The following is a 13294-nucleotide window of genomic DNA, read 5'->3' as shown; positions in this document are numbered from 1 at the left end:
CCTTTTGGTTTTGGTTTGGTTTGGTTTGGTTGGATGCCACAGATAAAGACAAAAGATAGATATTTTTTAATTTTATAAAAGTTTTTGCCAGTTTTTGTGATTTTATCACGAATTTCAAAGATTTGAAGTTTTCCAGAAAGCCCAAGCTCCTGCACACCTATAATTATGCAAGTTTGCCAGATTAATAAGAAAGTATCCAGCATTCATATTCACAACGGAAACAGAAAAACTTAAATTAGCCGTGTCCCAAAGGCTCAGAAAACAGAAACACAAAGATAAGAACAATCCAGTAAATGTTTTGTAAAAATATCTCTATTTTGAAGCAAAGCTTAAGGTGAGGTGTGGCATTAGTGAACATGAAACCTTGCTCCATTCTTCTTCATGCAAGTAGCAGAAAAGTTTGAACTCCGTCATTGGAAACAGATTGTGCAAGTCGTGCCCAGTGCGTAGCACCTAGTTTTGAAGCGTGAAGAAACAGGTTTTAAATCACTGAGGAGATGGTACTGAAATATCTCTTGACAAGAACATGACAGGAAACATTTCATCACATCTGTAACTTGTAGGTCCAGTTGGCTGTGGCATGTGCACTCCTCAGAAAACAAATTTCCTCATCTATTCACACAACACATGTGGCATGACTTGACAGCCATATCTAGGCAGTGTCCACTGGGTGCAGAGAGAAGACTATGGTGAAAAGGCACAAACACCATAAATCTTTACCCATGTGTTTCCCAGGCTGCAGCAACCAGCAGTTTAAGAACATTCAGGTCTTGCCATCGCATCCAGGACACATGTTTAATAATCACCAGGGGAAACACCTAAAGATCTGACGGGTGCAGCTCGGTGCTGGCAACACTGAGTGGTGCTTGCATCCACATGAGGCTCTCAAAAGTCTTGATTATAGTGGAAATAAAGAGTAATTTCACATCCATGCCAGCTGGCTGGTGATCCACCAAGAAGCTTCACACACTGCTTTGTGTCACACACACAGCAGCTGCTCACTGTGTTCTACTCTGGGAACACAGTCCCCTCCTCAGGGCAATGGGAGCTGTTTGCTGTGGGTACTTGTGTCAGTGTATGCCACACACAAAGCATGAGGTGGCCCTTGCAGTCTGCCTTGTTTCCCACATGCTCATCACACTTACCACTGGTGAGTGGCCAGGGATGAATGCCTTCTAGCATGACGAGGATACTGGTGTCCAAGCAGAGAAACCACACCATGCAAGAAAGGCATTCCCGTGGTCATGGTTGGATGTGACCCGAGGTTCCTGAAGGCATCTGGTGTTCCATAAGGACCAGGGGTAGAAAGATGTTCTACAAACGGGTTTAAAAAAAGCAGCATTTCAGTGTTATTTGGCCCAGGCAATGCTGCCTTCCATCCTGCGGTCCAGGGGCTTGAAGTCAGTCTGGGCCTAACAATTCACTAGAGGTGGGCAGCAACTCTCCTGGCTGTAGGCAGTCTCTTCTGGGGTGGGAATTGGTCTCTGCAGTGGGAGGAGTGGTTTTCCAGCTGCACCACCTCACCCTTGCGATTGGGTAGGGAGTGGGTTTCTGGCTGGCAGTCCCACCCCACTGCTACAGCTGAGGAGCAGCTCCTCAGTCTCATTCTTGGTTGACTTCATGGCAGCCCTTGCACAACCGCTGGAACGATTGCCAGGCATCTCTGTTATGTGAACACCCCAGAGCTCTTACATACTCAGCTTGAAACAGACTTCAAAGATGCGCTGCTTCTGGCCTTCAAAAGAAAGTTGCTGCTGCCCCCAGAGGGGAAGCATTCCCTGGCTCCCCTCCGCCCTGCTTTCCCTTTCATCCACTACACTGCTTGCCTTTCTCTCCTCTGAAGCACAGCTGCCCTTTCAGCCTCCAAGCCTTTAACCTCACTCACCTCACAAGCATGAGATAGGTACTGATGTATTCCTCCTTCCCAGTCATTCCCACTATGGCAGAGGGGTTTCGCAGAGAGACAGGGGCACTGCAAGGTTTCTTCACCCAGGGCACCCCACTATTGCTGCTGGCCTGAGCCCTGCTCCTTTGCTGGGGCCAGGAGGATACAGCGTCTAGGGAAGCCAGGCTGGCAACTGTGTTTGCAATACAGAACAGAGCTGGAAGGGGTTGGGGACTGAGCTGTTTTCTTGATAAAGCCAATTCTCACCCTTTTTAGTGCAAATCTCCCAGCAGTTTGATCCCCCCCTGCCCAGGGTATTCCAGTTCTGTGGAGGTATTCCAGTCAAGGAGGGAAACCCACAGCTTCTTAAAAAAATAAATAAATAAATGAACCCCCAACCTGTTTCTGGCATCACAGCCAGAGAGTAAAGCCTGAAAACATGAACCACAAGCAAAGCCAAATGTGAAGCAGTGCCATGGGTACACACGCGGGTGGGGTACTGCCAGCACTGTGTCCCAGGGACAGACGGGCAGCACCAGTGATCCCTGCATTGGAAACCTGTTTGCAAGTGAGCTCTGACAGTGTCAGATCTGCTTTCTCAGGAAGCCTTTCCGGGCTGCACTCTTCAAAGTGCAGGAGGGAAGTGCCATCTGCCTCCCAGATCACAGGGAGAATGGATGAGATTTAATTAAGATGATTTTGCCCTCCAGTCAGGTTGTTTAAAACATAATTGTAGCTCTCCTACCCCTTCCATTGAACTCATAAGATATAGGGAGCAGTACACCCTGAAATATTGAATCTGCCTCTCCGATGGCAGTGACCTACATTTGTGGGTGCTCAGCCCATGGGCCAGTGCCCAGATTGTTGTTGCCCCGCTGCACTGCACACAGGAGGAAGGATCAAGGTGCTGCTTTGGAGTAGAGGCAGAGTTTGATGTGAATCCTTTAATTTATTTTAAATGCACCATGATTCATTATCTCAGGCAGGATCCCATATCAGGTGCATGAAGAAAGCTTTGTGAGAGACAAGCTGAGGTTGTTTGATCAAAGCTGTGCCCTAGGCAACGTGAGAGCACTTCCCAGCCTACTACAGCTGGTTTCTGTAAAAGCAGACAGCACCAGTTCCAGTGCTGGAATTGACTGAAAGGAAACTTGGACATATTCCATTTTTTTCCCCAGTATTTCCCCACCTCAGCTTATCAGCCATGTCAGTCCTACCCGACAAGGAATAACTGAAGGCCAAATTCAGTTCGGCTTTCATCTACACCTGCAAAGCTTACATCATCTTCACCGAAGGCTTCTTGAGTGTGGCAGATGAGTATTTGGCTAGTAGGATGTCAGAGATAAAGCCATGAAACTCTTGGGAAATGCTGTGGTTACTGAGCCCTGCCCATGGCAGCACCGATTCGGATGCAGATCTGCTCCAATTAAGTCCTGCAGCATGCAAACAATGAGGAAAAGAATTCAGGAAGGAATTTAGGACCTGTGAATAATTTTGACTTCAACTCTCACCAATTACGTGTTCCATGGTGCATTGCATAGTCAGTCACTCCCAAGAACTGCTGAGCACCTGAAAATTATACTAATGCGAAACAAACCCTTAAGTGCCTTCATAATGTTAGGGGTCATGATGCAGGTGCTGGTTTATGTGCTCTGCTGGAAAGTAATGCAATTTCTTAGCCTGCTAACAGCAAAAGGAGTTGCATTTGTCATCATCAGAACATACTCACTATCAATAATCTTTACAGGAGATGCTTGCCAAACGAATTACTCCAGCTCCCCTGCAAAGGAAGCAAGCCGGGCCCAGGAGCAAACCTTGACAAGGTGTGCTGATAGGAGCCTGCAAACTCAGCAGTAATGTGGGTTCTCGCAAGATCCTCTCTAATAATCTAATCAGCGTCATTAAGGAAACCTTTTAAGAACAGCTAGAGGTGCCTGGTGACTCTGAGCTTCACAGACCAAGCATTTGTCTTAGTCAGTTTCCCTGACATGCCCTGTGTTTCACTGGCAATGCATTTGCCTTAACTACCTAGCATGGTGCTCCATTCAGCTCACCTTTCTTCCCTGCCAGAAGCCCACTGGACTGGAGCTTTGGCAGCACTTTGCAAACAGGACTCCTGAGGTTTAGCACTACACATGGAACAGGAAATCCAAGCCTATACATCTGCACAAAAGCTTGTGTATTTGCGCCTGAGCCTGGTGCTCAGCCAGCTGCAGGAGAAACCCTTGCGGTAAATGGAGCAAGACATAGGTGGTGAAGAGCTCTCCCAGGTCTTAAGTATTGCTGCATGCTGATGAAGTGCATTTGTAGTGAAACCCTAAGACTGAAAGGTCTCCTAGGCACTTGGCTGAGCTGCGTTCTCACCCCCACCCAAGCCCACTGTGAGGACACAGATTCAAGTGCAGCAAAGCAAACAGCGTTTGCTCACACACACCTCATTCATCAGGACAGCGGGCACCGTGCCTTTGGCCTCCACCCACAAGAAATCCAAAACCCTTGAAAAGATCATGCCAGTCAGATGGGATTAGAGCACAAACCCTGATTATGGCCAGCGTGTGGCCTGTTTGGGCAGGTGGATGCAGACAGCAGAGGGCTTCTGCCTATGCTCCAGGCTGGCACGGCAGGAGGCTGCTCTACTCTGGAGGCAGCTTAGTGCTGCTGCCTTTAGTGCAGCCTGGCATCACATTCAGCCCAGCTCTGGGAAATGCAGGGCACCTCCTGCATGAAGAAATAAATGCCTTTTCAGGGTGGGCAACTCTGGCTAAACATGCTTTTATGGGTGCAGGGCAGGGCAGCTTGGGTCTGTCTGTACTTGCCCACCTACAAATGCAGGGAAAGAGCAGGAGAGACTCGTTCTTCATGGCTCCAGGTCCTCAGTCCTTTCCTCCCAAACACACAAGGAGCTTCTCTGTGCAGTGGAGCTCAGCTTGGTGGCTGAAGTGTCTGTGAAAGCACAGGACCCTGGACCCCTGTGTTACTCCAACAGCACCGCAGTTCCCACTTCATGATCTCCCATTGGCCAGGAGGGCCTGTTTTGGCACTGCACAACACAGCAGTAGATGCCATCAAACAATGCCCTCTGCTAAGCAGGCACTTTCTGCTGGAGCACCCCAGCACCCATCAGAAGTCAAACCTGTCCTGGCTTCAGCTGAGCCTGAGTTTACCCACTTCCAACTTCTGCATCTCACTTGTGCCTTTTGCAGCAGCAAAGATTAGCAAAGTAACCACGCATCTTTAAGCTTTAACAAACCAAACCCAAATGCTTCCATGGTGTCCTGCAGGGAGCAGGGCACACGGCCCTTGCCAGCATGGCTCCATCCTTGTGGAGCAGCCCAGCATCAGAGCAGGACAAGCAAGTCACAGGAGACTGACAAACCCAGATCAGGCTGATGGCAGGAACACCAGGCCCATTTTTTAGAATCAGACATTTTTAAATATCTTTAAAACCGAGGATGCCACTGGGGTTTTTCCTGGTTATTAATTAAAACCTCTCCAGACAGAAGTTTTCAGCCCATGACTTGAAAGAGGAAGAAATTGAACCTCCCTTCAGAAGTCCCTGGAAGTAAGTCCTAGCAAAAGCAGCACAGGCGTTCTCCCAGGCTGGCATACCTTGACTTCGCTTTCATCTTGGCATGAAGTGCATTAATCACTCTTTTTTTCACCCATAATAATCTAAGCAAGTGGAGTCTAATTAACAGAGTCCTCATCCTCTGATGCTCAGCAATCAGCCGTATGGCACATATGTAAGGGAACATTAGCGATTAGACAGGGGTTGATCTCTCTGTAACATGATTACGGTATGAAAACAGGCTACCGAGAGTCTGCAGCAGCACCTCCTTGTATGCTTGGTTTGCACTAGCAAGGAAATGGGGATTTTTGCAGTTTTGCTTCTGTGGCTGCTGTTTCACCCTGGTTATAAAGGGATTTCTCATTGAACAGCATTGCTTAGACAAGGCACATCACTATTTAAGAATGGATTCTATTTATGGGTTACCTAGAAATACTCCAAAGCACATTATGGAAGGCAGTTGTGTGATTCTGTGGCCACTTGCTAGGATTAAAAGAGGCTACTTGTTTTCCACAAGCATAAGCTGTGTACCTTCTGAATCACCCTGGATTGCAGCGATACGGATGTTTGCTCAATGCATGAATGTCCTATTACTGTGCGCATGCATCTGGCAGAGCCCAGCTGTATCACCACTAGTTGTTGCACTCCAGCACCTCGCACTAGCACCTTGTCAGCTACTGATGTTTCAGTTGTGCAGATGTTATTTCTTAAGGCTTTTCCTACAAGTATTTGCTGACTGCCTATAACAAAGCAGATGCATTTGACAGTACCCACCCCCTCCACTTGCACTCTTCCACCACTTGCCCCCGTGGTTCCAGCCCATGAGGACGTGGTCTCTCTTGCTGGGAAGCATCTGCAGGGTCTGTCTGTGCCGTGCTTGGAGACCTCTCTGCTCACACACGTTTGTGCAGTGAATTTGCCTTGGGGGGAAGGCACCAGCACCCATATATCCCAGCACTCCACCCAGCCTGCTGGGGACAGAAAGTGAGCCAAGAGAAGGACGACTTAGTGCAATCCATACAGTAGAGATAGAGGTCTCCAAACACACCAGCACAGGGAACACCAACTGATAGAGGAGTCTCTCATAAACACCATATATTTATAGCACAGTGTGCCTATAGTGGAGGAGAACATTTTAACTGAGCTACAAAGGACAAGAATATTCGAACTATTGAATGCAATTTTTTTGTTACTTAAATATTAAATAGGTTGTGTTTGCTTCACTATCTTGCTTATCATTTATGGTTTCTACTTCCCAAAGACCCAAATCTTTAGGAAAAGCATTATGAATCGGATCTATTTGAAACGTAGCTCTAAATCACAACAAGTGTAAAATGTCTTTCAAAGATACTTCAATCTAAACAACTGTCATGGTAATTTCATGCTAAAATTGATCAATAAATGAACATTTTGTTTCTCTTCTCTGTGCTACCCCACAAATGCTGTGTCAGGGCCAGCTTGTCTCTGTATGTTTGACGAAAAGAGAAGCAATGTGCTACTGTATAATTACTTTATGTCCAGGACAGGTTTCATTCTTCCCTTTTTCCAACGCCCGCTCCTCCCATGGTCTCTGTTGGACTGGTTTTTCCCAGGCCTTACCCCTGGTTTCTCACTGGGGACTCAGCCTCAGGTCTCAGCTGACTCCTCAGCCCTGCACCATCACAAGCTCTTTCTCCCGTTTGCAATTACCTGTTTAAAACCAGCTCGTTCACTGGGTGGGTGCAGTGTTTTCACCATGTCCCTGTTACTCTCTCATAGATGGTCTCACATGAGGTTAAAGTCACTAATTTAAAATACACAAAGCAGGTGCTGCAGAATAAGCCATAGTCAGAAATGAGGCCACAGAGAGACAGCAGCAGGTGTTCTTCCAGGTACACCCCATCTACTAGAAAATTCAACCCGTGGGAAGTCTTTAAACACCTCTGCTCCCAATGTTCCCAAAGTCCTTTTTCCTCCCATGATACGAGCCCTGCTGTCCCATCTCTTTTGGGAACACTTAACCCTTGAGCAGAGGCTCCAGCACTTCATGGTGCCAGTCCTCTGGTGACCTGGTCAGAAAGCAGGAATGCTCTCCACAGAGCTGACACCAAAGCACTTCTTACCAAAGAAAGTGAAACTCAAATGCAACCTCTCAGCTCACCTCCTGTCCTACAGTATAGCCTTTCTCCTCCTGGTCTGATGCAGGAGCCCCAGCATGGTCCTACAACCCTCCCGAGACCCCCAAAAATGCATTTCTCATGGCTCATGTCCTGCTCTGTCGGTGTTCTGCCTCTGAGTGGGTGAGTGAACTGGAAGGGAGGCACTGGGACAAACCTTCCGTCACCCGTAATGGATCTAATTATCAAGTGACCACCGTTGCCGTGGGCTCCTCAACTGCATAATCCAGGTCCTGTTCCACCACCTAGTACCTCTGCCACACAGCTGGAAAGGGGCTAGACACAAGCCAGCTCTGGGTGCCAAGGAGTCAACCAATACGCTCATACTCCTGGTAGTCTGAAGGGCTAAAGAGATTGAGGTTTTTATCCCAATCCCTAACAAAAACCCCTCTCCATTTCTAGGCCAACATGGGCACTTGCCTGCAGTATTTGTGACACTGGTGCTTTATGCATAACTTTATCTTACAAAGACCATAGTAACAACCTTTGGGAGTGATGTTGCTGAGGCCACCTGACGTTGCACTGCTGACACTGTTCTCCGGCACACTGCTTGGTACCCAGTCTCTCTGCAGAGCTCCCCCACAACTGGTGGCAGCTCTTGTCACCCTCCTGTCATGAATCAGGTCCATGCTGAAGTGGAAGGGCACAAGACAGAAGAAAACAACAGCCTTTGACAGCAGCCTGATCTAGGAATGAAGCACTTGTTTTAACCTGCAAATATGCAACATCCACCCCAAGCTTTCCTACCTCACTGAAGAAAGGAGGGATGGGAAGGGGTTCCCAGAGCACATGCAGGCAGGTCCTGACTGCTTTGTGAATAAGGAACACAAGAAACTCAAAGTAAATGCAACATGTTTTATTTGAGGTTGGAATAAATTACAACTGTAAAGCATAATTTATTGCTTTATAAATTGTCTGCTCTTAAAAGGCATTAATATCAAACATAAACAAAACAAAGACACATTCAATTAGCAGTTCAGTTCTCTTAAGCTTCATGAACAGCTCAGTAGGGGGATTTCTATATACAATTCAAATCCCTGATCACAGGCTCATAAACTTCACTTTGACATGCATTATCATCATTCAGACATATTGAAGGGAATGTAGATGTGTTCATTTGCTTTAGGATATAATTCTTACTGCAATTTTCCCTAAAATATCCCATTGAATACCCAGTCCTTCATTTCTCACTCAACTACAAATCTCACTGATTTTAAAAAAAACTCTTTTAAAAGATATGTGGGCTTTTCTACCCCTGCAGAAGGAGGACTTCCAAGTCTAAAGCAGGAATGAGTCTGGTCCCAAAACTAACTGAAAAACAAACTCCTCCTAGATTAAAATACTGAAATCCCACTCACAAAAATGTCCTCCCATTTTTGCAAAAAATCCCAGCATTATCTGAAAAACAAAGTGGATAAGTCATATTTTTACTGTACAGTACTCCATGCCGAGACTGAATGTTGCTCAGCACCTGTACTCCTCCAGGATTTAGACCCAGGCAAGTCCAGTCTGCACTGAGTCCTGGGGATGGATGAGAGGGTGCTCACAGGAGGCTACTTGCACAGGGCACTTTGCAGTATCCAGCTCTGAACGCAGATGCTGTGACATGATGAGCTGGATCTGACTGGCTCTAGCTAGATAGGACAGGAAGCTCAAAAAGTCACTTCCTCAGCCCCGGGGGAATCACAGCTCCTGAATGCCAGAAAGGGAACAGACATTGATGGGGAGCTCTCAATGCACGATGGAAAAGGATTGCACCAAGGCGTCCTGCCCTGCTCTGACCCTCCCACACCGCAAGGACCAAGCGCTCTTTGCACCTTGACTCCAGAACAGCATCTCCCTGAGCTATTCCCTGAGCAGGGAGCGTGCACCTCTGCTTTGCTTTCCCAGCTGGGTCCAAAGCAGCACAAAATAAGCTGGCTTATGCCCTGTATTACATGAGAGATAGAACTCCCCGGAAACAGAACCAGAGACTCCTGTCTCAATGAGCCCTTGGAAGAACTCGGGAAGCCTTGCAGAGAACATCTCCAGGGCAGCTTCTCTTCTAGTCACAAATCTAACTTCAAATATAATGATCCACCAGTGCAGAAAATCCTTCTAAGACTGGCCTGGTATTACTCAGGAAGTTCCTATTTGGAGAAGGGTTTCTTCTCACACCAGCCTCTAGTGTTCTTGTCACACCGACAAGGATGTAAACAGCTGAGTGAGGTGCTAGGATAATTTACACTACATTACTGAATGGGAACGGGCAAGTCTATTACTGGATCCAGGAAATACATATCAAACTTGAAGAAAAATACCATTACATTGATCGTGGTGCGATTTCAGTTTTCATTAAAATTTCATCAGTAACGTACGTGTCTTCTCTATGTTTTATACATAATCTCATGAAAGAAAAAAAAAACAGCAAACAAACTTTCTTCTACTAAGCATGATTCCCTCAGAAAATGTGTTTCTGTGTGCTGTGGCCAGCTGCAATCTCTGTACTGCATGTGCTCATAACAGCTCCCAACAAGCCAAGTGCCATGGCAGAGCTGTGGCGGGAGGCTGGGCCATACCTGGAGCTGTGCTGAACTGGGCCAGTTGTTCAGCACTTTTCAGTGTCCTTCTCACTCAGGGACTGGACAACCCAGGTTTAGCTCCCAGCCACATGGTAAAGTGCTTAATGGAGGGGTGGGGAACAGTAATGGCCCTTCCCCCACCTCAGCTCCTGCCTTGGCAGAGGCTCCTGGCTAGCTGACTTTGTGGGTGCTTTGCATTAGCAGAAGGATACACTGCAGCTGGGACAAGGGCATGCCTGATTCACCATCATTCTTAACTCAGAAATGTGCAAGCCTTTAAAACCATCAGTCATCTCATTCATGCTCACCGAGAACAGATTCTTGGCTGACTTCTTCCTTAGCAGTTCTGAACTTTGCTTTGAAGATGAGAAGGAAGAAACAGCCTTTGGGGAGAGGGACAAGCAGAGACTCTTGCAAATCAAACTGCAGGCACATGTCATCCACCGCAGCAGTGACCTCCAGATTGCACTTTACAGCACAACATCTTATTATCTTGAACCTTAATTTCTCATCCCTTTCAAAAGTTCCCAAGAGCATTCCTTTCTGTATCAGTGAGATGTCCCATGGGACTCTACAGAGAAAACTCAGTCACCAGGACAAGTTACAGGTTTACACTCAAGCACAGACTCTGAAGAGCAGACCAAGGAGCAGACTTACTCCATTTTCTGGTGCAAGTGCTGTACCAAGCAGCAAGACGAGCACAGAAGAAGGAATGAAGTAGAAGAAGTGAGAAGGAAGATGGACTAATGGTTAGTGCACTGGGCTGGGATTTGGCAGATGGAGTTAATTCACCTTCCCCTTGTTCATGAAGCAATCAAAAAAAGGGAACAGTTTATACTAACTTCAGGTTCCTCAAACATTCCCAGCTCATCAAATACCACCAAAATATTTCTCCTCTTTTAACAGTGCTTAACAGTTCTTACACATTGCCCCTCTCGGATCAAGCACACCAGGCAGAAATGTCCTAAGAAATCACACTTCTAGGAAAAAAAGAATCAATAAACTTCAAGATTGCTACATCTCAGCTAAGGCTCATTTACTCATCTGCAAAGCCTCTTATCCCTCCTGAGCTGCACTCCTGAGCTGCCCATTTGCTGGGCACTTGCAGTCAGAGAGAGCAGATCAGGACGTCTTCAGTCCATTCACATCTTATTTCTCATTCATTCTCGCCTCTGGCAAGGCACTGAGGCCAGCACTATCTTCAGGGTTTCTGTTTAAAGCACCTTCTGACTGAGTGGGACCAGGTTCCTACTGAACGGAAAAGCAGATGGGACAATCAGTGAGTGCATCTGAAAGCACACTAGTTAACTGGTGCGTTTGTTCATGAGGAGGGTAGTGTTCAGCCACTCTACCAAAATATCACAGGCATATTAATTAGTGGTTACAAAATGCTCTGACTTTTCACAGACCTTTATAAGTGCTGAGCATTTGAATTGGCAGGACAGCCATGCCTGAGAGTTCAGTGCATTGTTAGAAACTGCCGTTTTCCTCTCCTTCAGTCCTTCCCCTCACAAAGTGTCTCATGGAACAAACAAGTGTGTCTATATTGTGGTTTTACCAAGGGAGGAACCGGGTCACAGAGGGATGTCAGCTGGATCAGACCCATGGAGCAGATGGATGACTTAGTCAAGTGAAAACTAAGTAATTTGAGGCCTGGCCCAATGCTCCCTACCAGAGGTTACTAACTAGGGGACATAAATAATCCCCCAGAGGAACTCATGTATCATGAAGGGCAAAGAGCCTCTGAAGCTATGCATAATGTCATAAAGTACAGCACAAGTATATTACATATTTAGCTCTATCACTCCTTCTCTGTCACGAGGCAGTGGGTTGCTCTGACAGTTGTCTTCTGGTCAGCCTATTATGTTATTTCCTATGGAAATGCAGGTAAAGGTGTGTATACAATTCAGTAGTAGAAGAGGAGTTGGGTTTTACATGGACTGAAAGAATGTTTCTTGTACCCAAATGAGATTTTTGCATGCATCTGCATACTCACCCAGATGCTGCCTCTGCAGCGCTCCATGCCTGAGTTTCATGCCAGGTTTGCTCTGCGTAGCAGGCATATCATACACACACAGTGACCCGGTACAAGAGCACATTCTGCAGGCCAAATCTCAGGCAAAAAACCACCTACAAAACCTACGTTTGTTGGGAGTTCTTTGCAGTGAATTGGGCTTTCACTAGGAATTAACATAAGCTGCAATGACGAATCTTATACTCTGTGCACTTGCTTATTTTCTTTTCACAGTTCAACCACTTTCTGCCTTAATACTAAACCACTAAAGCCTTACATAGCATTCAGAGCATTATTTTCTGCTGGCTGTGTTTCTCTATGCTCTAAGCCTCTATCACAATGCATGCAAAGGATAATGGCTGAAGTCATAATGCTTTTAACTAAAAAAATACTTTTAAAAAATAAACATAAATTATTTATTCCTCTTCGTCCACTGTTTTAAGCACTGAGTCTTCTCCCAAGATTTTACACAGTTCATTCAGTCTCTGCTGCATTTTAGGAATTCCTGCAAGCTGGGATTCCAGTCTCTGTTTTTCCTCACTCAGTGTTAAGCGGATAGCAGTGTCCAACTGCTCGAAACGCCAGCCGCCTTGTCCATCAAACTGCAGCAAGTGACTGTGGTACTTCCTGCATTAGAAATTAAAACATTAGTGATGGCTCAGTGAACAGATGGTTCATTTTTGCACACAAATTTGGATGCCTGTGTCTCTTTTCAATGGTGCCTCTTGGGAAGCTGAGAGTTGTCCAGTTTTGCATCACTGGCTAAGACATTTTCAGTGACTCATAATCCCAGGACACTCTTTCCTAACAGTACTGGGTATGTCAAGCCTGTCACCAGGACCCCCCTGTGGCTACAGCTGACTCCACCAGACTCCTTTTTCTCCAGGAGTTTAAACAGCAGCAGCAGACAGGGCTCCCTTTTCCCCCAGGAATGCTAGCCCCTAGTCTGAGTTTATTTTACTTACTTTGCTTTGTGAGAGATGATGTTTTACCTCCACAGCAGAAAATATATTCAGGCAGGCACAGTGCACCTGATGCTACTGATAAAACTCTAATTAGTTCAAATTACATCTCAGTTTGTTCCCCCGCATCTCATAAGGTTGGATAAAG

The 13294-nt window shown here is 46.4% G+C and overlaps 1 protein-coding gene across 1 annotated transcript in view; it reads right to left on the bottom strand.

Annotated features, from left to right (window-relative positions):
- Positions 1-8450: 8450 nt before the first annotated feature.
- The window catches only part of ABCD2 (ATP binding cassette subfamily D member 2), a 48904-nt gene continuing 44060 nt past the window's right edge, over positions 8451-13294 (bottom strand). Inside the window, exon 10 of the mRNA XM_061467454.1 lies at positions 8451-12811. Within this exon, the coding sequence (XP_061323438.1) occupies positions 12601-12811 (211 nt within the window). The 3' untranslated portion in view covers positions 8451-12600. The remainder of the gene's footprint in view (positions 12812-13294) is intronic.

Source organism: Pezoporus flaviventris, unplaced genomic scaffold (assembly GCF_033815535.1).
Source record: "Pezoporus flaviventris isolate CSIRO_AGI_PZ_B2104156 unplaced genomic scaffold, CSIRO_AGI_Pfla_v1 ptg000045l, whole genome shotgun sequence".
NCBI lineage: Eukaryota > Metazoa > Chordata > Aves > Psittaciformes > Psittacidae > Pezoporus > Pezoporus flaviventris.
This window is presented reverse-complemented; position numbering and strand designations above follow the sequence as displayed.